This window comes from Platalea leucorodia (assembly GCF_965183815.1).
Source record: "Platalea leucorodia genome assembly, chromosome: 7".
In the NCBI taxonomy this organism is placed as follows: domain Eukaryota; kingdom Metazoa; phylum Chordata; class Aves; order Pelecaniformes; family Threskiornithidae; genus Platalea; species Platalea leucorodia.
The window spans coordinates 29,107,751-29,132,519 of NC_138829.1; the positions used below are offsets into that span (position 1 = coordinate 29,107,751).

The following is a 24,769-nucleotide window of genomic DNA, read 5'->3' on the forward strand; positions in this document are numbered from 1 at the left end:
CTCTCATATGTGTGTGGCACAATTAAGACAGACTTGAAGACTGGGAAAAATTACCACATGAAAACCTGAGCATATTCGTACATGTATTTGTCAACTATATATGTATGCATGGGAATTAATTTCTTTTTGTGTTTCATGGCCTCAAGATAATTTTTAGTAAGCGGGACTTGGGAGAGAAAGTTTTACTTACTATTTTCCTCAAACCCTATAAGCTCCAATACTTTTTTCCCCCCTTTTTTCATGATAGAGGATTTATAGGCACAAGGGAAGAGATTTCAAAGAAACAAAATTATGCTTCAAAACTGATTTGGGTTACTAACCCAAGAGAATGATGGGTCATAGGTCCCCGTTTCTGTTTTTTTTCCCTCTTTTTTTAACTTTAACTTCATTTGAAGAGTTATTATTTTTGTCTTGACATTTGTCTTTATATTTAAAAAATGAGCCTTGAAAATGTGAATAAAGTGCATACCAAAATGATGGTTCTGAGCTGAATTTACACAGCGTAATTCATCAAGGTTCTTCAATTCAGTGGCCATAGTTGGGCGTTTTTCAAAAATTTAACACGATCATTCACCATTTTCCTGTAGACTAGTATCCTACAACCTGGTTTTCTCCTCTATCCTCATGAAACTTTTTTCTCACTCCCAGCTTTCCCTTCAAGGCTGCAACCTCCCTCTACCCACTCTTTTCCATAGGCAGGGAGTCCAGGAATAACTACTACAGAACCAGTAGAATAACTAAAACTATAATATTAGTTTTAAACTTTGAATCCCCTTGATAAATATTATTTTAAAAATATTTAACATATGGAAAATCAAAATGCAATAATCTGTTCACACATGATTACTATGCTACTTGCGACCACACAATTCATTTAGTCAAAGAATCCTTCTCCAATTCAGAGAGCAGCATCCACTCAACAAGTCTGCTGCTTTTTCCCTGGAAGAGACAAGAAATAGCTGCAAGGCATGTCCTGTCCCCTCCGCCTGTCACAGAGCACCCCGAAAAAGCACAGCTTTTTGTGGCAGCCTGTGAGAGGGGCAGGAGGGCAGGTCTGGTGGCTTTGCTGGCAGAAGCTGACTGCTGCTGCAAGCGGGAGGTGTGGTAGGGGTGGCATGCCAGCTGCTGCCATCAGACTGGGATGGGATGGGAGGGGAACAGCAAGGATCTGGCTTCGTCAGCTGTTGTACAGGCCTACTGTAATTTACATGGGAAATATATGAACTTACGTAGTCCATTTATAGAAATGCTGATTAAGTTTGGGAACAACCACTTTGAACTATGCGCCAAGAGCAAAAACTATTCCTTTGTGCATTGTCAGCCTCAAGGAACTCAATCTGGAACTATTTTACCAATCTTTTAGATGTCTGAGTTCAATACAGAGATTAGTGAGGGTGAAGTTAGGGCAGAGCTGACCCCAACTGCCAAACTGTTTGAAGAAGGGAATTGTGAGTTAGCTTTGATCCAACACACATTTGAAATCTATATTCAGTTACGTCTAACACCAGATGGGTAGAGCTAAAAAAGGAGCTGGCTGCATACCTCATTTACAATATACCAATCTCAATGTAAATGAAAAATAGCGATGTACTCTTTAAATTGCGCTTGCTGATCGTGCTCCCTCACCCCTCTCTCACCCCCAACCCCGGCCTGTTACAGTCTCAGGGTGGCTGGAGCGTAGCTCCCTCACTCCTCTCCTGCAAGCAAAGTGAGATGCTCCAGAGCCTAGATATCCTGCCTGCACTTGGATTCTCCCTCACTTCCAAGGAATACTTCTACAGAAAATTATGATAAACAGGAAAAATACATTTAAGAATGATGTAACAGTTTGTGTTGAATAAGAGAACTGGACAATTAGCATGTGGAAATTCCCGCTCTTGACCTTTACAAGGTGAAAGGTGGGGGCACTACAGAGAGTTACGGCAGCAGAGGACAGAGAGTACCAAATGTCATTGTGCTGGCTAAGGATTTATGTAATTAGATACATCTAGAGGAAAGGATTAACTCAACGTCATGATACAGCCTGAATCAACTTTGCTTAGTTAAACTGCAAGGATATCTCAGCTCATAAACTACCATGGTTGCAGTACAAACAGTGACTGGCTCAACAAGGCAAATATGCACCAGGTACAGTCTTAAACAGCAGCAGAATGCACAAAAAATGGAAAAAGACAAGACTGAATGATTTTAGACTTTATGGGAGTTTGTTTCTATTGCCTGGATTACATAGCAAAAATAATTTCCATTCTATAATATCTTTTAATTAGGGGTCAACTTTAATGTCTAATTTAAAATGCTGCAGTAAGGAAGCAAAGGGTTGAAAAGAGGTGCTGGCTAATGTCCAGTGTTGCAGTTTTACCGTCACTGTGTGTGCAGTGCCTTCAAAACAGATGATATCACCATTCCCTAACCCTCAAAAATCTTTGTTCCCACCCTCGTGCAACCTCCTCTGTTTGTCAGTAATTGATGCAGCCACCTGGTGATTTGTACCAGGAAACAGACCTAGTATAAAACCAACCTGGAAAAAAAGGGGATTGTAATTACAAACCAGTGTCATATACTAGAGAAATTGCCACAGAATTTTCCTGTAAATCTGCCAAGTCAATAATATTCATGATGATCTGCTAAGTAAGCGCTGGCTGAGAGGACTGAAGTTGCCTGGGGCTACTGGAAGTCACAGATCTAGTTTTCCAGAATGTCAGAACACTTTGGGGATTAAATGGGTAAAAATTATTCCCTCAACTTCTGTTTTTTTTCCTTCTCTTCTCATCCCTCAAGGTACTCGTGCCTTGTTCACACAACCCAGCCCCTTCCCAAGATGCCTAAGGAATGCCTAAATGGAATTACAAATGTTAGGATGTTTGAAAAAAGAAAGGAATATTTTATCAGTGTTTTCTTATTTTAATCATATGACTAAGAGTTAGCTAGAGTTGGCCTTCAGCAAAACAGCTGCAGTTCTTAAAGCTAAATCAAAAAGTGGGAGAATATTTTTTGTTAAATTTAAATACAGAATAGAATGCATTTAAGTTACCATATTATTGTCACATAAATCTTGGGCCTTCTCCTGTGTTTAACAATGCCCTTTATTTTGCTATTCTCTTTAAATCACATAAGGGACATGGTCCAAAAAACCTAACAACTTGCACATAGTAACACTTACAGTGTGCTATAAATGGAAAGCAACAATCTCATTTTCTCTGTCAACCATCGCTGCATACTATACTATACACTGGAACAGAAAAGTTTATAAAACAATATCCTGACTGGGTCCAACAGCTGCAGTAATGAACCCTTGAAAAGAGCATAGACTGACTCCCACCCGGAGTAATAATAATAATAATAATAATAAAATAATTTAGGTTTTTGACAAGTAAAACGCAGGTTGGGCAGGTTTCAACACAGGTCCTTGGAAATACTGCTCCTTTATTATTATTTCTCAAGTCGAACAGAAGAGGTCACTAACAAGTCACAGCATGCCCCACTTCTTCAAGATGGGCCAGTCATGCTGTCCTAGCCAGCCAGCTTGACCTCAGCAACCTGCACTCTTAGCTTTTTTCCATCCTTCGTGCTCTGCCGCCAGCTTCTCTTGCATTTATTTCTCCTCTCCATCCTCTCAGTTCTGCACTACGTTTCCCTATGTACGCTGAAGAGTTTAATAAGGCAGGCTGTGAATGCCCCAGACCTGCCACTCCACATGTTCCACTCAGCTGCCTCTGGCACGAGGATAGCAGCCTCCAAAAGAGGATGTTTTGTGGCAGAGTCAGCCCTCAAAGGACAGACTACAGTGTTCACAGAGGTCAGCATTCACAGATGGGGACTACTTGGCAGCAGCACCAGGAAAGCAACATATACAGAGATTCCTGTGGCCTTCCCTTCACTCATCTGGAAGAAAAGCTTGGAGACAGAAGAAAGGATTTCTCTGCTTTGTGGGTGTGGTTTGTTTTTTTTTTTTTTTCTGTTTTTAGCAATCTTGAAAAAAAAGAGTAAGAAAACAAGAACACATGATTCTTGTCACATGTATCCAAAATAAGAACAAAGACACAGTCCTTTCCTGACATGTTACAACACAGGAGTTCGGAGTCATGAAGAAATAAAACAGGATTCGCTAGCATCCAGCATGATCTTGCATTTAAATAATGTTTCCAGTTGGAAAAACCTGTAAACTCAATAGTTAATACTGTATTCATGCATAAAGACATCTATCATAAAAAATAATTTAAAACTATCTCAATGAATAGAGAGGCTCAATACAGGAAAAAGTCTTTAGTAGTTCATATGCCTGGAAGATTATTTCTTTTGGGCAGGGAAGGGGCTATTTTGTTGCTTAGAGTGCAAATATACACTTCCCATGCCCAAAAAGGTACTATCCAGCAAGTGAATATCTACAGGTACAAGGCAGGAGTAATGGGCATGTCAATCCTATCTCATGTAATGACTCCACACTCTCAAAAACAGTATCCAGATAACAGGAGCAGCAAAAGACTAGCTGGCAGAGGCTCCAGTGATTAACATTTTTTGTGCATGACAAAATGCAATAATAATTAACAGCAACATAACTCATAGAACAAGTAAATTTTAGCCAAGAGAATCTTCTTCTGGAGGTAAGATGGGGTGAGCCCAAGTTACTGTTCTGTTGCGCAGGAAGGAAAGGCAGATCTTCCTAAAAATCCTCCTAATCTGTAAACACCTGGGATTCAAGAGAGATCTGACCTGTATCTATATGGAACAACCTAAATGGAAAGTTGATGCCTCCATACGGTCCTTCTGGAGCTGCCTGGCATCATGGATCCCAATACAGCAGAAGCTAAGGAGGCACTCAAAGGCAGTTTATGCTGCTCAGCATGCTAATACCTTGTAGTACGATTTCTGATCAGAAATCAGCAGTAATTATTCTGCAAAACCAGGCTGGCTCTTCTCTCCATTGCTTCCAGCTTTTACAGAGCATTTAGGATCCTGTTCAGTGTTGCCACACCAGGACAGGCATGCACTGAGGAAGAAGGTTCGTTTCTCTTCCCCTTCTTTGGGAGAATAGATCTGTCTTTCTAAGTCTTAAAACACTGTGCCACTACATGCTGCCTGGCATTCTTCTCAGATAATCAACACTTCCTCACTGATCCCATGCAAACAACTTGTAAACTTCCTTTTCTGTTTTCATAGTAAGGAAAGTACCCTCTTTGTGAGCCAGTATCTCATGAAACTTCACTGCAGCTCTCAAACAAACATCTTTCAGCAAGTTTAGCTAACCTCCCTAGCTCAGCTGCTTTTATCTACATATATGAAAGCATATCCTGCTTCTTAAGAATAGTTTTATAGTGGTTCTCAGAACAAAAACATACTTCTTGTAATTACTAGAAGTAAATTACTTCCTTTATTATCAAGCTCATTTATAACTTAGTTTTAATTTCAAGAGCGTGAAAATTTAAATTCTGGCTTTGGAATACATGTGAGCAGCTACTTCATTATTGCAAATTTAAAGTAAATATTTGATTGACAAAAAAAAACTCTTAAGCCATTTCTTAGCAAAATGCTAAAGTGCAGTGCCAAGCATTCTCAAGAATAGGTATCGGTAAAAAATCAGGATTATTCTTCTAAAAATCACCAAGTGGAAAGAACTGAAGCCAGTTTTAGCTGCCCTTGTAAGAACAGGACTCAAATGCTTAAGGCAATAGGAAGTGAAATAAAGTTTAAGCTTGTACAGGATGTGGTTTGAACTAAGTAAGAGGTTATTTTAAGAAGAACTCTTACTACCTTAGACCAGATTTTCTATGTGGTAGATTCACTCTGTTCCCCCAAATCCCTATTATTATGAAAACATACACACTCGCACAACATACGTCCTAATAATGTTATTATCAATAACTTAGCTGTAACTATGAGCATTGCATCCACGGGGAAATTTAGGTATGATTGTTTACAGCTAATACAGTCAAATATGTAAGAAGAACCATCTTCCCACTGATCATTTTTAGTTTGTGAAGTCTAAATAACGCTTCAAACTTCATTGTAACATGTGCAACAAAACTGTTTGATCAGTTTCTCAAGAGGATAAGTAATAATGAGACACTAATTGTTTTACAGTCAGCCTAAGCATACAAAAAACTCTTAATGAATATTTAACCAGCACTCACATTTTCACACTGCATCTTTCTGGGTTTTATGTGGGAAACATTGAGTCCATCAATGACAATATCATACGGAAATCGATTTTCCACAAACGTTTGAAAGGCTTCAAATTCCTGAAATAAATAAATAAATAAACAAATGGGGAAAGAATATGTTGAGTTTAACAGAAACAGATTTAATTCATTTTTTATTAAAAAAAAGAAACAAAGCCTAAATCTCTCACTTTTCCTTCGTTGGCTACACTTCACATCTTTACTTACATATTTGCTAAAGCAACCACCGGGAAAAAAAAAAAAAAAAAAAATCTTTAAAAGACAGAAGTGCTACAGCAGATACTTCCAATATAATATTAAATTACATTACAACCAAAAACCAAAACTTTACAGTCATCCAGATTTTCAAAATTATAGTCCAAACTGTAGACTTTTATAAAGATACATCCTATAGTCATTGTTACACAACAGCTGCAAAACAAAGCAACTTTACATACTAGTAGACTGTGACACTATCACTAACTCTTAACATTTCCAAATGTAAAATAAGCATTTTATTTAGTTTCTCTGTAAGAATTCTGAAATCTCTGAATGCCAGTCTTTGAATAACAGACCTATATTTAAATAAACATTCGTTTAGAAACACAGCACTCCATTTGTGAGAAATACACAGCTTTAAAGCTAGCAAAACTATAAACTTTCTTACTAGGTCACAAATGCAGTGATTGAGCAAACCAACAGCACCCATCCAGTTTTTCCAACAGAGGGAAAACCACAATTGCTTTAGGCTTGGGACCCCATAGGAGGATAACAGAATACAAAGTAATAATAAAATCTTCAGGAATTTCTGCCTTGATTTTTGAGGAAAGATTTAGTGCTTTTGCATTAAGTTTCTACTTCCTGCTTCTGACTGTTTTTAATAGGCACAGGAACCCTAATCCATCCTGGTGAGCAGTATCCCGGTCTCATAAATGACCTTTCTAGTAACAGGTAAGACTTATTTATCAGGTAACAGAGGTTTCACAGCCCAAAGTTATAAATGAACTTTCGTAGGAACTCAAAACAATTGCAAATTTCATGTCTTCTGCTCAAAATTCAAGAAGCACTTTTCTAATTGTGCCTTCTCCCGTGTAGTCATATAGCAATATATATCTAAAGAAAAAACATCCCCTCAGTGCCCCCAAAAAAAACCTATACAGCACATACAATTCTTCCTTGGAGAAAGGAATGAAGGAAAGAATTTATTTGTCCAGAAAATACATTGATGTCAGACAATAATAAATGATCACCACCTTCAAATTTCGTCAGAATGCTTATGACAAATTATAGTAGGAAAAGGGTTACTTGTATTAAGAGTACAAAGCAACCAAGTGAGATAAGGATGCCTCACTCAGAGGTTAAAATTTCAGGTATAATTTCCAAGTGAACAGAGGTGTACTGGTCAAAAGCACACCGATGAGAACACAGACAACACAGGGCTCAGTCTAGCACCACCAGAATCAATTGCCTTTTATGTGATCTTTCATTTCTCCATGGCTTAAATAAATGTTATTGTTGAGAAAGTACAAAAAGCTCGGCAACAAATGATCATCTCAGACAAAAAGAAATTGTCGGCACTTGTGAAGTGTTTCCCCCTGCCCCCCAGCCCCAGTCTCAATGTGTTTTATATAGATGAATAAATATTTTCATTGCCATCTGACAGGGACACCAAGACACAGAAAGGAAGTCCCTAGCAAAGCCGGTGGCAGGAAGCGGGAGGAGAAATAAACGCAAAACCAAACAACAAGGATTCCTGACTTCTGGGCTTATGCCATCCAGTGGACTTCCCCATGGTTCAAAGTAAGATGAGTCAGCACTGTAGTACTGGATGGCTGTCTGAAATGTGGGAAGGATAAAAAGAAGGAAAACACACACAGACCAAATGAAGGTAAAATAGGAGAGTTTGGAGACAAAGATGAGTGAAAATGGAAAAGACAAAAGAAAGTGGAAGCAGATGAAAATGCATGGTAAGCAATCCAATAGAGCATTATTTTCCTAATGCCAACATTATTTGAAGTAACATGGTTACAGTCAAGCAGACATTTTTATAAAGTATAATGTACATGTAATCTTTTCTTCAAGGGCTAAGTTCAATACAAAACAAACACTTTGTGGAGAATTTTTAAAGTGGTATTTTATTTCAAGTGACAATAGTTCTACAGCAGTTCTTGAAGGGATGGGTTTTCCCTGACGGGCGGAGTAGAGTGCTTTGTCAAGGGAACAGCACAGCACGAGTTGGGGGAGCAGCAGAGGAGTTCAGTGGGTCAGTGCTCCCCTCTGCCCACTCTCTGCTTGGCTCCCTCTCCTCTCCCAGCAGGGCAGATGGAGCAGGAGCTGCCAGCAGGGTCCTGCTGAGAGGCACCAGGATGGGCTCAGCACCTCTCAGAAGCCAGCTCCTGGCTCTCTGGCGTTTACTTTTGGATCTGGGGAGAAGCTGAAGCCTTTTCAGCGTCATTCCCTTGGCCACCCCACCTTTCCCAGCCATCTCCTCCTGGCCACGTCTCCTACTCCATTCTCAACAGATGCTTGACAGCATGCCCCTGCCAGACTCCCAGATCTGCTCAATTGTTTTGCCTCACCACCAGTAAACTGTGCAATACAGTAGCGAGAGAAAGTTTGCTGCCACAGGAGACTCTTATCCACACAGGGAGATGAGGAGTTAACAGCAGACTAAGTGCAGAAGACAAATGGCCAAGTTTAATTTATGTCACCAAATACAGAAGACTCCAGTGAAAAGCCTTAGACAGACTGAAAATCCCCAAGGATTTGTTCATTTTCTCCTCGCCATTCGTATTTCCCCAGCAACACACACAAGTGCTCCTTTCCCTCTCCAGAAAAAAAAAAAAAAACAACATAAAAAACCATAAAGAAGATCCAGGTCTGCTCTCCCGAGAGACAGTCTCTGAGTCACCGTATTTCCCATCCTCTCCGGACATAGGGAAGGAAAAGGGCAAAGCTTGGGAATAAGTAGCAGGCTACATCATCCAGGTGCAATACAAAAGGTTATTCAAACATACATAGACTTACACTATAAGAGAGAAGGTATACAATTCAAATGATGCTGATCTTTCAAAGATCGGGATTTGGCTGGATTTTATGCAGATCCTACTTACAGCCACAGTAATAAAGAGATGATTCACCCATAATTCTCTAAAGATATTTCCCTCACTAGCCAACTGTAAGAAGAAATTGAAGATCTTCTTTATAAACAGTAAATGAAGTAGAGCACAACTGCAGCTAGGGTACAGCTGATCAAGAGAAGCCAGTCACAATAATCATCAATGCAGTACAACGACAAGGTGAAGGTTGGTTTAGCCAAAAAAAAAAAAAAGTGAGCTATTCACAAAGGCTTCCCCTTCCAAATGGAGGCTACAACGTGTGATCTACATACAGCCCTGCGTATGCCACAGGAATATTTACATGGAAACTTCCTGCTGAACACGACAAGGGGCACTGCTGATGAATCCCTTCAACACGCCAACAAGTAGTGAAACATCTCTCTCTCTGTAACAGCACTGAAACAAACACAGCAAACCTTACACTGATTTCTAACTTGTTCTGACCAGGTTAATCTCACAAAGTTTCTGAGAAAAAGTCCATTCTCCCAGCCTTGAAAATGCTACTCAAACTTGCTTCAACAGAGTTGGCAACTGAAGGGAAAAAACTTTAAAAAACACATCCAGCATTGCTTATTGACATGACCCCCTTAATGCTTGGGAGCCACAGAAAGGTGTTGCAATACAGCAAGGCTGTTACCTCACTGCAAGTGTTCCCCCAACAGCCCGTGCACCACGTGAACACGCCTCCCTGCAGCAGCAATACGCGCAATGCAGCGGGGTGCTCACGGGAGGCTTCAGTGATACCCTGCTTAACACCATGTACAAAAGAAAATGGGAATTTTAAAAAACCCACCTGATTTCATTCATTGCCTAGCTGGGAAAATAGGGGAATGCCAACTACGCAACCGTTAGAAATGCCAGCCATAACATGTTATGCCAGCCATAACAAACCCATGATGGAATTTATCTTGACCTGAAGAATTAGACATTTAAAATAACTTTGTGTTTAACCACTAGCATGTGGGTGGCTCAAGTCTTGGCAAAAGCACAAATCAGTCTCGCATTTTTTTGGTATTCCACACCAACTGGGTGAAATAGCGCATGAGTCATCATCATTTTATACTGGTATGTACTGGTGCTGCCACAGAAAGTGGTGTTTCTACCTTCTCCCTTCCCTCAGCCATTCATTCCTAGCCTTGCTCCCCCCTCTACCTACGCACACACATTTATTGGCACAAGGAGAAAGACTGAAGTAGCTGAACTGAGCCAACGTGAACTGAGCCAATGTAACAGTCTTCAGCCTGCACCAGTCCCCTTGTTCAGGTCAGAGCACAGAGGTTTGTCCTGGCATGAAAATGCAGCCAGGACATGGAATAAGAATGAGGCTGGTAGCAAGCAGAGACTACTGGGATCACCTTTTCCCATAGGTAGTTCTAGCTATGCTAACTGACTGGATTGTGAAACTACAGCATTTTGAGATTTATCTCTCAACCTGGGGTACTATAGCAAAACAAGAGATACAGGTCGGTTTTAAAACACAGAAGTATAGGAATTATTGTTTGAAAAAGAAAGAAAGAAAAAAGATTGGTTTTGCTATTTTAAACCATTTGTTTAAAAAATGGTTTTTTTTAAGAAAAGTGTGACCTTAGGCTTCAAAAGTCTGGCTTACACAGCCAATAATATTTGAAATAGCAGTAGTAAAAAATCTGAAAATAGGACTTTTCTGTAAGAGTATTAATACTATTTCAACTTCTGTAAATACATTTATAAACAGAAATGTATGTTTTTCTTCCAATACCACTGCACACACAGACTACAAGCCTCAAGAGCACAACAAAAATGAGGGGAGGAATTCATTATCAGTATTTACAGATTTACTATGTTAAATACATAACATAGAAATAAACATTACAACTGAAGACAAAACAAAGAAAACATAGCTAAACAAGCATGTCCTTTGATAAGAGAAAGGAGAGTAATTAAAATGAGCATTTTGAAATCATTTTAATGTCTATAACAGATCTAAGGGTATGACAAGTTTCAGATCACAGAAAGGTTAGATCACTTGAGCATTTTTTCTCCTCAAGCCTAAATAGGAAATACGTTGGCAACTAGAAATAAAAATCACGGTATTGCTCAAATTCTTCAACAATCCAAAATGTCTACTTGATCTAAATGCCAAAAACCAAAGTAATAAAACATACAAAGGAGATACATGAGCAAATCCATAGAGGACTTTTAAATACAAGAAAGGCTATTACGTTCATGCCAACACACGGAATTTTAAAAAAAAAGAAAAAAAAAAAAAAAAGAAAGAAAAAAACCCTACCAAAACCTATGAAAATTATTGTAGAAAAGGCTGCTTGCTTGTCACTTCTTCTAAACAATAAAGTTTATGCTCACTCATCAGAAATGGTGGAGAGACACTAAAGTCAAATGACAAAGTGCAACACTACAGTATTCAACACGTATTGTTTCCAGAAGCATTAACAATAGTTTAAGCTTTGTACAACAGAAAAAGTAGTGCTTCCCCTCTCTGTATTAAATGGCAATATACTCAAGTACAAGGAAAGAGCAAATTCTAATTAACAGAATATTATACTGCACTTAACTATTATGTAACTATCCTTGTTATCAAACAGGGTGTTTTTCAGCACCATAAGAGCAGCTTTTAGAGAAGTGAAAACATTCACTTTTCAACAGTTTCATAAAATACAAAGTGATGGGGGTTGCTTTGTTTTCAGCAAGGTTTCTTGGTATCAGAAGAAAAACACAGGAATGAGCATCAGAGTGTGAGAAATAAAATTCAGCTGTCAAATTGAAATCCAGCCAATTTTTTTTAAGGCACCTTGTTGGAGCACTCTTAAATCTGTTTGTTGCTATGCCTGAAGGGTTTGAATATTTCCCCCACAGTTTCAAAGCTTGGAAATCCCCTTCAACCCTTCTAAGCAGGAAGGCTTTTCTCAGTATTGTGTATGGTATCACTATGTACTCTGGACTGCGTACAATTTGTTTGCCCTCTGTTACATGCTTCGAGAGTTAACAGCTAATCCAGGAGTCACAAACTCCTGTGGCTGTAGCCTTCAGAGATGGTCACAAACAGGAAGGTACTCGCAGGCGCACTGACACCCTGGCTGAGGTGTGCTCTGTGTTGCCTGTTCGTCGTCCTCGGTCACCGGCAGGCAGTGTTCTCACGGGACTTGCTCCTGCCCGCCTACATCAGACAGCAGAGGGTCAGTCACAAGGCCAGTGCAAAACCTGGACCGCAACAATCCAGGCAGCACGCTTCTGAAACATCCTTCCTGAGCACACCTAACGGGGAGGGAGGAACAAGCAGTTTGTACTGCTGTCCTCAGTGGAAAAATGCCCTCATCTTTGCAAGGCTGCCATCATAAGTACAAGAGTATAGAAAGGGACCATACCAAGCTTTCTTTTAAAACAAACAAACAAACAAACCTTGCAAAGGCAGAAATATTTTGAATTCACGGTGCTTTCAAAATTAAAAACACTATTTTGGAACCTTTTCCTCTCAGGGCAAACCACCTAACAGAGTGCTAAACCAGGAAAAGATTGACTTGAATGCTTAAATACAATGTAACGGGCATTATAGAAAGACAATGGAATAACACAAAAGCAATGCATCATGAACTTCATAGAAAAGACAGCGTCCCAAGTAAGTGAGGCAGTCTAGCACTTAATTACAGACAGTCCGTAATATCCCTGTGGAAAAATGCGACATGAGTGTCAGGCAGACGGACAGACCTCCGTGCTGTTTTCTCTGCTATGCTGGTACAAATGTTTGAAGCAAATCTGAACAAGGAACTGATCTAGCTGAAAAAACACCCACAAGAAAACAAAACATTATTTTGTCACTTAGGTTTGTGCCCTGCTTACCAGGGGACTGTGCTCGCTTGTTTCCTGGCATGCTTGCAGGGGCCAAAGCGGGCAGGAATGAACAGCTGGCAGGGTGGTAAGGCTAGTTACGCTAGTTTAAAAAATCACACTGCCACCAAATGCTTATGCTAACTAATATTTGCAATCTCAAGAGAAACAGCAACTGTTCTGGGGGACTGAATGGCACCACATGCTCTACTGCTATTTTAATATTTCTAGAAACAATCCAGAGAATTATAAATCTATGCACCCAGCATCTGTACACTGTACTATGATTGAACCGATCGCTAAAAATTGTGCAAACCCTCTGGAATAATACGATCTGGTAGAGTTTAATGTGCACACCTTTTGCAAAAGAGTATCTCAAAATTCTTTCCTTGTGTCAATGAAAAAGTAAGTAAAATAGAACCAGATGGCATTAATTAGATTTTCAAAAAACCTGACACAAGACTTCATAACAAGCTACTAAAACACTGAAGTAGTTATAGCATTAAAAAAAGGCAGAAAAGAAAAAACAAAGGGTCATGCTAAAAGATCAGCAGCATCTTTCAAAGTTCTGTACTAATTCCCATATATATGAAATATTTTACAGATATTTAGGAAAGGGGATGACACAGAAGAAGCCAAACCAATGACGAATACAAAAAACAAATTAAATTTAGCATCAGAAAGATGAAACAATGCATAATATAGGAAGAAAGTGCACTTATATTTTACAGATTTCTGGAGGAACTGTATGAACTTAAATGGTCATCATAGTGTAATGAAAACATCTGCTCAAATTGCTGATGTTCTAAAACAAATCTAATCAAATCCTAAGAGATAAGGCATTGGACAGATGACATAAAATTATTACAATTTGTTAAGCTATTCTAATTATCATAAATTATAATGAAGCCCTATATTAGACAATTCCACATAGGCCTCTGCAGCATCAGAAGAATCTGTCTTTGACCACAGCTGGAGACTGGCTCCTCAACTCAGAAGGACCTTTGGTAATGGACCAAAGGACCAAATAGTGAAGGACCATTCGATAACGCTCAACTTCCAAGAGGTAACATTTCAAAGTGTCTTAAATCAACACGTGCTCACACTAATTTTACTTTAGAATTATTATCACAGAACTTAGCAATATTCAGAGACAGGGAACACTTAAAAAAAGGATGGTAGTGTATGTAGTCTGCATTATGTAAACATGTCTCAAGATCCTACTTAGTGGAATGCATGAGCTGCAAGTAAAGGGCTGTGTGTCCAAGAAGTTCCTGATAAAATAATCTCCTTAAAAATCAGCTATTCAGATAATTCAGATTAGTTTAATTCTTTAGTTAAAAGTTATTGTTCTGACTTCATGTTTATGGTCCTGTCTGCCTCTGTGATCAGCTAATGAACAGGAAAAAAGAAATACTTTATCAAGGTATGCCGTTCTTCAACCTTGGTGGAATTCTTCAATTTCTTCTATTTCTCTCTCTTTCTTCTTATACGTTCTAGCTAATGTAAGTAAGATACAGATCTGAGAAAAATCACTGCATCAACAAACCACGTTTGTATTTTGCTTAGCAAGATCTTCAGATGGTATACAGTGGAAACAAGTTAAGGTGAGCAACTGTATTTTAACCAAGCAACTGGTGTTTAAAAAGAAATAAGATCAGAATCAGATTCTTCTTACTTGATTCAAGCACTAACTAGAATATGAAGAATGTATCATGTTAGGAGAATTTTGAAATACAGAGGTGATAAAGTAGTAGTTTGAAAAGACTGTTGAGGACAATGAAACAGGTTTAGACGGTGGACTGGAAGAAAGGAGCATTCTTGTGTTGCAGGGTGGCCTAATTTTGCTGCATAACCATTTGATGGCAAAGGAGACCAAGTGACCTGAACAAAATCCCAACTCATTCCTTGCTATATGAATCGAGAAAAGGAGGACTGTGGACCACCCCAGAAGATCTGACCCACCCTCAAGAAAGATTCTCTAACGCTGAGGTAATCGAGGGAAAGAAATATGCCCTGAATTTATAATGTTTTAATCTAGATCTATTTCTTGCTGCTAAGGAAGCAGCTAAGTCTTTTATCCTCCTGCCAAAAGCCTCTGTGCTTCTGTTTGCTTCCATTATCGGGAGCCTCTGGGGTAAGGGAAGATGCAAGAGAAACCTTAGAAGAATTCCAACTGCCTTTGTCTCTCACCACCCATTTCCCATTCCGTCTCCCCTCTTCCCCTCCTTTTCCTTCCTCCCAGAAGTTGCCTCCCCTCTAGCAGATCATATCACAAAAAGGTTGTAATATCCACCCTGAATTAAATGGAGGCAGGAGGACAGAAAGTAAGCAGGATAAAGGCTGCAGCTTGGGCTGCAGTGCTCTCAGACTCTGAGTACTCAACTACTGCAATTGTCTCAACACCTGCCATAAACCATTACCTGCCTTTATTCTGTGCTTACTAGACCTACAGGACGGAGCAGTGGATCAAGCTCTGAGGGGCAGTGTCCTCTCTAACCCACAAACTAACTCCAGTTCTAGCCAAAACACTGCAACTGAAACAAACCCACAGCTAATCTTGAGCCCCACTCAGACAAGCTCTCCTCTATCCTTGTGGATGTTACAAGATCTAGCAGCAAACTTGGCTCTTAAGGCAATGCAGGATTCTGCCCTACTGAATACTAACCCTATCCTGACTGAGTCCAGTGGCCCATATTTAGCAGAGATCGGGGCAGCGGGAAAAGCTGTTCAACCCTATCTGCAAATGTTGTCTCATCTTTCTAGGTTCCCCTAGACCTATGACCTCACATCTTCATGATCCAGGAGTCTTCAAGCTTGATATCAGTGTATTTAATTCTAATTGCAATGCTAACCTTATCCTCATCTACAAGCTAATGACCATATCCTTCCCATAACTAAAAATTAGCCACAAGGCAACAACGGACTTAGTCATCAATCTGCTATTCTGCAAAACCTGTAGAATTAAACTGTTAAGCACTGGCCCTCCCATAATCAACAGCTATAAGCGAGTTTTTTATCAGTCTTGTTGCAGACTAGATAACACATTTGTCCTTACTGATGCCACCTCTAATTTAATGCTCTGGCCTAACCACAGCCATATTACGCAAGTGCTTCAAGTACTTCAACTCCCGAACATCAACTCTTACCCTCATCTTATCCGTAGCCCAACACCAACACATACCCAAAAGTCTACCAATAAGGCCTTCATCTCCACTGGCATTAGTTCTCACTCAATCCTAAAGAACTTCTAAGACTCCAACAATAACTGAAGTTCTCCAGCACCTGCTGTCCAAAACACTAATCCCCAAACACCACTCTTTCAGGACTTTCTAGATTCAGCAATAACAGGTTCTTCCATCCTTGCCATCCTGAAACCCCAGCCTACCTACCAGCCAGTAACTCATACTCATCCAAAAATTAGTCGTAACTTGCTCATCTAAGCCAACCTCAGCATTCATCCTACACTTGGGCCTCCTAGAGGAGAAGGAAGGAAGGAGGGGGGGGGGGGGGGGGGGAAGAAAACAAGAAGGAAGAAAAAAAAGAGCTCAGAAATCTCTGCCATCTTGAAGCCTAGGCTTAGCCCTAATCCTAACCCTAACTACAGATTACCATCCCTATATCCCTCTCCAGAAGTAACAGAAAGCTTTCAACTCATGCTGGCACCAGCAGGATTTTCATCCTGTCAGCACGGTTCTTGCAGAAGCTAGCTCTGAATCCAAGTGCTGTCATTTTAAACTGAACCCTGGGAAAGTGACCCACCCTGCCACAGAACTGACAAGAGGACTTTCCCATCTAAGAAGAAACCACAGGAACTGTTCCTGTCCAAAACAGTTTCCATCCCAGTGCAAAGGGCTTTGCAGCATTCAGCAACATGCCAAATTTTTGCACTCCTACTGTAAAGCACAAACACTTAACTGGGAATCTGATCCCTTTGCTGCAACGTGGTCCATATCTGGGAGGGAAGGGGGCACATGCACCCATGGGAGAAATTCTACCCAGCCTTCTCCCTCCTTCCATGTTTCCTCCCCTCAGAAAGTTCTTTGCTCCCTGGCAGTGACAGGGAGGAGGTAACATATATGAGAATAGAGGTGGAGAAGGTAAATGGCACACATAGCCTAGGCTGTGGCACACACTGTGCACACAGCATCAGCTGTTTGCTGGGAAGGGGTTTTCTTCTCTTCAGCCCCTGACCTCCTCAGGAGACACAGGACTGAATTAACTAGCCTTCTCTTTCTCCCCAAGCTCAGGCAAAGAAGCCATGACATCCAGGTCCAAGACGGACAGCCATAATCACCCAGGCATCTCAGGGCAGGCAAGGGTAGCTCACCTTGGAAACAGCTCAAGTGCAGGCAATTTAGCTGATTTTGACCACAAGTTGAGAGTCAACAAAGCAGGTAGAAGAATGAGAAGATCACACTGGAAGTTGGGAGTGAAGGCTCTGCCAGATGGGGTTAGGGCAGACTGTGTCAGACACAGTTTTCTTAGAGTTTGGAGTACATACATAGGTTTTTTGGAAGTAATAAACTACTCTATTCAGAACAGGACTGACATACCACACAGGGCTTTCGGGCAAATCATGGAATTGGGAAACATGCACATGTGGAAGGAGGACCAAAGCATTACAGAAAAGAAAAGGCATCAATCTAAAACTAAGAGATAGAGCTTTATTTTCAAGTCTCCTTGGAAACAGCACAACCTCATTCAGTTGCAAAAATAACACTGAGATGAATGGGGTCACTTCCTCTTCCCCCTCCAGTCTCTTATATTCTAGAAGAGCACGTAAAACCCCTTTACACACTTAGCTCAGATCTAGCGTAGGTACTTTACATGCCCACAAACCCATCTCTTCCTGCCGTCTTGACAGCACATACATATCTCCCATGTGCTTCCTTTCCCCTGCACAGCAGTCCTTTCAGGCTGATCAGGGGTATGATGTAGCCATGAAAGGAATTAAATTACTGCATTTGCATATTTGAGAGAAACACGTGGGAGCAGCTGCAACATGAAAGTCATCACAGCAAAAGCTGATTCTGCCTCTCAGTATACCAGTTATATCATCTCAGGCTCAATGACATAGCTCCCAATTAAATGCAGCTGGAGTAAATAGGTATCTGACGGAAAACATCATATAGACATTGGTACAAAAGGTGACAGTCTTGTTACAATTGTTTTCTTTCTACGGCAGCCTGCAAGGTTGCAGCTCGCTATATTAGAACATCAAATGACATCCTAATACACCTTTCAGTAGTTGTGCATAAAGATCTGAATCGATGTCTATCTTTAATGTGTAACCGGTTATTTCCTTATCACAGATATCAGTTTTATAGTTCATACAAGTCATTTTTTCAACATATTTGTAAATAGGTTTGTACATGAGAATGGTACTGAACACTAAGTTGTTTTAATTTCTTTCCTAAAACTAATTACAAATTTATTTTTTTTTTAATCACAGCACAACAGACTGCTTTTGGGGGATCCTCAACACACCAAATCTTTGCTCCTAATTTTCTACTCTGATCACATTTATTCTTAAGTGAGAGAAATAAAATCAAATAAAGCAATGCTGCTGCTGCAAAAATAAGACAAAACACTATTTCTCAGTGAAAAAAAAAAAAGATTCCAAATGCATTACATATTCAATTTAAAACATTGTTGGAAAAAAAAAAATGTTTAGAGCCCAAAGCAACTCAAACTGTTTCCCTGAATAATCATTTCATTGTAAGAAACACAGATGCACTAAAGAAAACTAATTAGGAGAAAAGAAGGAATAGAAAGCTAAAATGTTTTCTATTTGAATTGCGGCTACTACAGAAAAGTGACTGACTGGAAAATGGAAACCCCCCTCTCAGATACACTTGCTTACATCCTATTTTCAGCCTCTTCACCTAGTTTCCCCTCTGGAAAACCCTGGCTGCAGGAGAAGCCACACAGTCTGGCACACCTAAAATGGGCAGCATATTTTCATCACCACACGTCTGCTTTCACTGAACAAAGGCAACTAAAAAGTCCCAAATTTACTTCTGGAAACCTCTGACACATCACGACACTGTTCTGCCTCTACCCCCACATCCATGCTCAAAATTCACTGAGGGAGCAGACTTTAAGCTGGACGGCCGACAGTAAACACACCGAGTTCATCTTCATTCAGCCTCCTGGTGACTGCCTACCAATAGGGAACTGGAACAAGGTCAGCTTGGAACTAGCAAGTGGGTGGCCTCAGAGTGGTAAATGATGGAATTTCAGCTATCACACAGACTAACAAAATCTACTGACATCAAAACTTAAAATAGTATATTGAGTCTTTGTTTCATTAGATTGCATTCATTTGATCAATCAGGTTCTCAAGCAGGGGGAACGTCACTTCCACTACTGCTCAGCTGGGGCGTGAATGTCCTGTTACCCAGAACTCCCTTCCTAAATCTCCGCGCCTTCAACTGGTACCGCTAATCTAGCCCAGTGTACTTGACAAATTTGAAATCTTCAAGCCAGCAGTCACCACAGGGAACAGAAATGAAACTTCACAGACTAGACAGTTAACTGGTTAAGAAATTAAAAGTTTTATTGTTGTTGCTTTCTTTAATAAACCAACCTCAACCATAATTTTCACAAAGGCTTTTAGAGAACAGACAGAGTTAGTTGTGCAGTGTGCAACAGGTCCTTCTGTTTATCTTATGATATTATAGAACACCAGTACCCATTAAATACTTAAAATTATTGCTACATAATTTTACTCCCTTGTACAACCAGATCAGCTAAAAGTCCTGAATTGAGGAGAAAATCTGTGCAGAAAGCAGATGTCTGAACAGGCTGCATGTACTACAAGCACCCCAACGCTGTTTCAAGTTTCTATAACTGTTACACATGCACAATGTCTGTGTCTGCAGAAAGCCTGAAGAATTAAAACCTGGTGTCCTCTTCCATATTTTCAGAACCAGTGCAGAACTGAGGTGCCAGCTGCAGCCAAATGACATCAATACTTATAAAGGTAACGCAAAACCACCCTAGGATGTGGTGTGGGCTCCATCTAGCGGAGCTCAGCTTCATTCCGTATTGCTATTGCTGAACCACTGATCTCCACACAAAATGAGTAAAAAAATAGAACTGCAATTTATTATAGTGTCTGGGAATTATGCCCTTTCATATGTTTACAGTGACTTTTGAAAAGCTTGATACTCCTGATGTATACTGTAATTATAAATACGAGAGCATATCTTTAAAATTGAAGGGTAGTTGGTGGGTTGTGAAAGTTGACTGAACAAAATGGTAATTGTTTTTTTATTGTTTCTGGCAAACAGCCACACAACCGAAAAATCAAATATTCAGCATGTAAATGTAAGCTTCAGATATGATACTGAACTTAAGAAACACTAGGACTTCTACTTTTTTGTAAGCTCAAAATACTAGTTGTCTTATTTTTTCTAGTTACTGGGTTTATCCATATTTAAAACTTAGCTCTTGAAGGATTAAAAAAGATTTCCATACCTTTTACATTTTTTAATGTAAAAAAAAAATTACATTTTAATTATTTCAGTATCCATTAACAGCTGACTGAAAATATAAGAACAAAGACAACATGAAAGAGATTTAGACCCATTTTATAAACAGAACTGAAAAAGATATATAGGATACTTCAGTATCTAATGGCCTATTAATGTTTAAAGCAAAGAAAAAAAGATTTGTGGTGTTTTCAAAGTACTTGAACATTAATTGTGTATCACCCTCCTAGCCAATGAACCTGATAGCGTGCAAGACCTACCTGTGGGCTTGTCTTTCTAAAAGTGTCAGTTCCATGTATCACGTCCCTTATTATTCTTTCGCTGAGATTACTGTACTCCTCTTCAGTGAGGTCACTGTCTTCCAACTGATGGTTGCAAACTGGACACTGTCCGCTGTAATAATAGTGAAACGAGAAAATAAAAGGATAAAGGCTTTAAATAAGAAATACTTTAAATTTTACTAACTTATTGAGTGTCTGTGTATGAGCACAATTCTTTACAAGAACTCCAACACAGTACAATCATCAGAAAATTAGTTGTACTCTTTCTGAGATTCATCCAAAACCTACTAAAGTCACTAGAAATATTTTGTGTGATCAGGATCAAAGATTTAACTCTAGAGACAGTTGAGGATTTAGGACTAAAACTCTGCATGAGAGATGGAAAAAAAGAGTATTTAAATATTCAACAGCATTTATTTAGGTCTTGAGAGATCAGAGTTCAATTCCCAGCATTACCACAAATTTCCACATGTCTAACATTTGGAAGTTTCCCTACTACACAGGAAAGTCACCATGGATACATACAGCCCAGATCTCAATGTAGGAAGGTGATGCAGTTGCGCAGGCCTGGCCAGAACATACGAAGTAGCTGTAGGCGCACTAGCTGAAGCAAGCAGGCAGGCCACAAAGCCTTGGTCTAGCTATAAATCCATTCCAAAGCGTTACAACAAGAAAATGCACCAGTGAAATGCTCCACTGTTGTGCCACTGACTGCTCCTACAAAAAAGCTAAGCTATCCATGCCTGGTTTATCAAGGTTTGCAATAACCAAACCTGTCACAGGTGTAGGAATACCCTTGTGCAAAAGGGAAAAAAAAAAAAAGAAAAGGTAACATAAATCTGCTATACGGTTTTAAAAGCAAATAATGAGCAAGATTGACTTCTTTGTGCCACTTGTTTTTTGATATCAGCCTTCCCCTTATTTCTAGGCTAAGACTGTTTGTTCAGATCTCTCTAAGGTTGTCAAAGTGAACAGACCGAGAGCAGAATGTGACTAAAACAGAAATATATTCTTTGCTTTGAAAGCACTCAGCAATACTAAGTCACGCTGGCACTGCGTGTCTGTACAATGCCAAATTCCACCAGAGATTTTCTAATATCAGGCTGACTGCACCCAAACTAAAGCAGCTTTACATTGATATTTCCTGGCGACTAATCACTACTTGTTTCTTTATTGCTAAGAAACTTTCATTCCTGCTCTGTAGCGCAGGCTAAATATCATCGCATGGATCTAGGAATGTGGACTGCTGCAGATGAAAAAGCTCTGCAGCTACAGTCAACCAGTGCCATGATTTAGCGTTCATTTCCCAGAGCCAGAAACACCACTCCATCATGCACGGCTGCGTCAGGGCCTGTATGATTGCACGCAGCGCCGGGACAGTTTCCTTTGTCGTTCACATCGTCCACTTCTCAGTACTCTCAGTTTCCCTGTTGCAGGGCCAGCAGCTGTGGTAACAACTGTGGTTCTGCAAATCCCAAATCATATGTTGTTTTGTCTCTGACAGACAAGAACTCTCCACTGATCTGTTCATGCATGTTTTTAATACTGAAAGACCAAAGAGACTGAAAATCCTTCATAAAAGAAAAGATTACAGAATAGAACAATAGGTGATGTGAAAAAACAGACCTCAAACTCTTTAGTTTCCTCAAGAGCGCTGGCATATCATAGCAGATCCTGAAAAATTTTCCAGAACAGCACGAGTGAGGCAACGCTACAGAGAACACACAGATCCATGCCAGCCAAGAGGCTCAACTATTTTTCTAACCAACCTAGTCCTGCAAGTATTCCCCAGCACTGGGAAAGGCCATCAAGATCAAACCACAACCAAGACAATCAGGTGAACTGCTATGAGTCGGGTTTTTGTTCCTACAGCCTGCTAGCACAGCACACACATAATTCCAAGATGCAAAACAAGACAGGCCTAACTTCCATGGCCACCTCTGGATTTTTGTATGATCCCCCAGAACCATATCTTGAGAGAAAGAACAAACATCTTTTTTAATATCTAGCCTTTTCTGTTGTTTCATGTCTCACAGTAATGACCTCTGCCCTAACACATGGTCTGAAGGAAATCAAACTGGAACTGTCATCGCTTCCATGTCCCATTTGTTCATTCTTTTCTGTCCTAGTTGTCTCTCCCCTTCCTTCGGCTGGGGCTGCACGGCTAGAAGGCGCGTCCCCTGGGTGGTGGATAGGGGATCCCTCTCTGGAGGGTGCACCGGATAAAATTGAAGAAGGTGCCGCGAACCAACGCAGCCTAAGGGAAGGCCACCCTGACAGAAAAACCACTGGCCCTCCAAGTCATGGGGGTTGGGCAGGAGGCCAACTACCTCCTCCCGGGAAAAAAATAAAAAGTTGCAGAAACGACGAGCATCAACTTTCAAAAAAAACGAAATGGCGGAGATGGAGAAAATCAGTAATGAAGTGAGGAGGAGGAGATGGAACTGGATCGGTCATGTCCTGAGGAAAAAACAACAGAAGACTGTGCTGTGGCCCTTGGACTCCAGAGCACGCAGCCGCAGACCGATCAAAGTGGAAGAACGATGTTCGCGCCTTGTGTGCCTCCTGGCACTGAGAGAATTCAGATTCAGATGTCTCTCCCCTTAGTGCCTATAAACTAAACACATGATCAACCCAATGCAGAACTCCATACCCAGGTCAAACACCACAAAAACAGCATGTAAGGCAGGGTAACAGTGGAGGATGAAGACAAAACAACCTGCATCTCTATGCTTGGATTGTGAACTACATCAACCTTTTTTTTTCCCCTAAAAAACTTCTCTGAAAGTTTTGCAGATACACTTTCTAAATACAAACAAATGAGCTACAAATATACATAAACTTCATGGGTACACTTCTTGACTTTCGTCTCTGATTGTGGGTTAAACCTAGACATTTTTCCAAGCTTAACTCTTTAATAACTACACAAAAAAGGAAAAAGAAACTGTCAGATAGGACATTAAGATACACTAAGGAAATTCACAGTCAGTCATATCTGTTCTCAAGCACTTCTGCCAAGAACATTAAATATGAGATCCAGCCTGCATCTTCATCACCAGACTGGACACTCCAGCCACAGTACCAAGAAAATAAGCAGATTCTAGTAGCTTCTCCAGCAGGCAATAAAATGACGCTTAGTCTGAATGGGTCTTTGGTTCTTCCTGGCTGACGAACAATGCTGCTTGCTCCCACTTAAGCTTCTCTTATATGTAGGATATGTTGTTGATGTTTCACATTTTTCTTTTCTATCATGCTCTGTTCAGAAGCCTATATTCACCCAGCTGGGCATAGTTTGAACTGAAGGAGTAACCATTCTTCTCTAAATTCATCCAAATATCTTATTTTCACAAGCGCAATCTCAGAACTGAATTGTAGGATTTGAGCTTTAAGTGTTAATATGGAACGAGTTATTCTCCCCTGTCTGTCTCCACAGAGATATCCTAGAGATGCCAAAGCTAAGTCATTGTAATTTTTTAAAACCACGGTAATCAGAAATGTTAAGTTCTCCCAACAACTCACGTCTAATATACATTAATGCACATACCATAAGCCAAGACTGCATTAATTGTAATGCTGACAGTACATTTACTGCATCAAAAAAAGTTATGCGTGGAATCCCAACAATGGACATTCACTGCTGCATACAAACAATACCCTCCAGTTGCTCAACCCACTGCGGCCACTGCAGGCTTAGCCTACATATTAATATAAGTAATGAGACTGGTTGCTCATATAGCTGTAAAGTTACCATTAAATACATCTAACTGCATTAAGGAACTTCAGAGTTTCGCAACAGAGAAGAAAGGCCTAACGAACTGTTATGAGACTATTTCAAAATCACTAAGCCTCAAGTTTAAGGACCTGTCCCATAGTTAACTTGGATCCTTCTGCAA

General features: G+C 40.1%; 1 protein-coding gene across 4 annotated transcripts in view; it reads right to left on the reverse strand.

Moving 5' to 3' along the window:
• Positions 1-24,769, reverse strand: part of PRORP (protein only RNase P catalytic subunit) — a 53,292-nt gene that overhangs the window by 22,734 nt on the left and 5,789 nt on the right. For 3 of the 4 annotated variants that reach the window (XM_082318603.1, XM_082318604.1, XM_082318602.1), the window contains 2 exons: positions 20,856-20,988; positions 6,129-6,236 (listed from right to left, as the gene is read on the reverse strand). In XM_082318603.1, coding sequence (XP_082174729.1) covers positions 6,129-6,236; positions 20,856-20,988 — 241 coding nt within the window. The remainder of the gene's footprint in view (positions 1-6,128; positions 6,237-20,855; positions 20,989-24,769) is intronic. The other variant, XM_082318605.1, reaches the window with a different exon arrangement.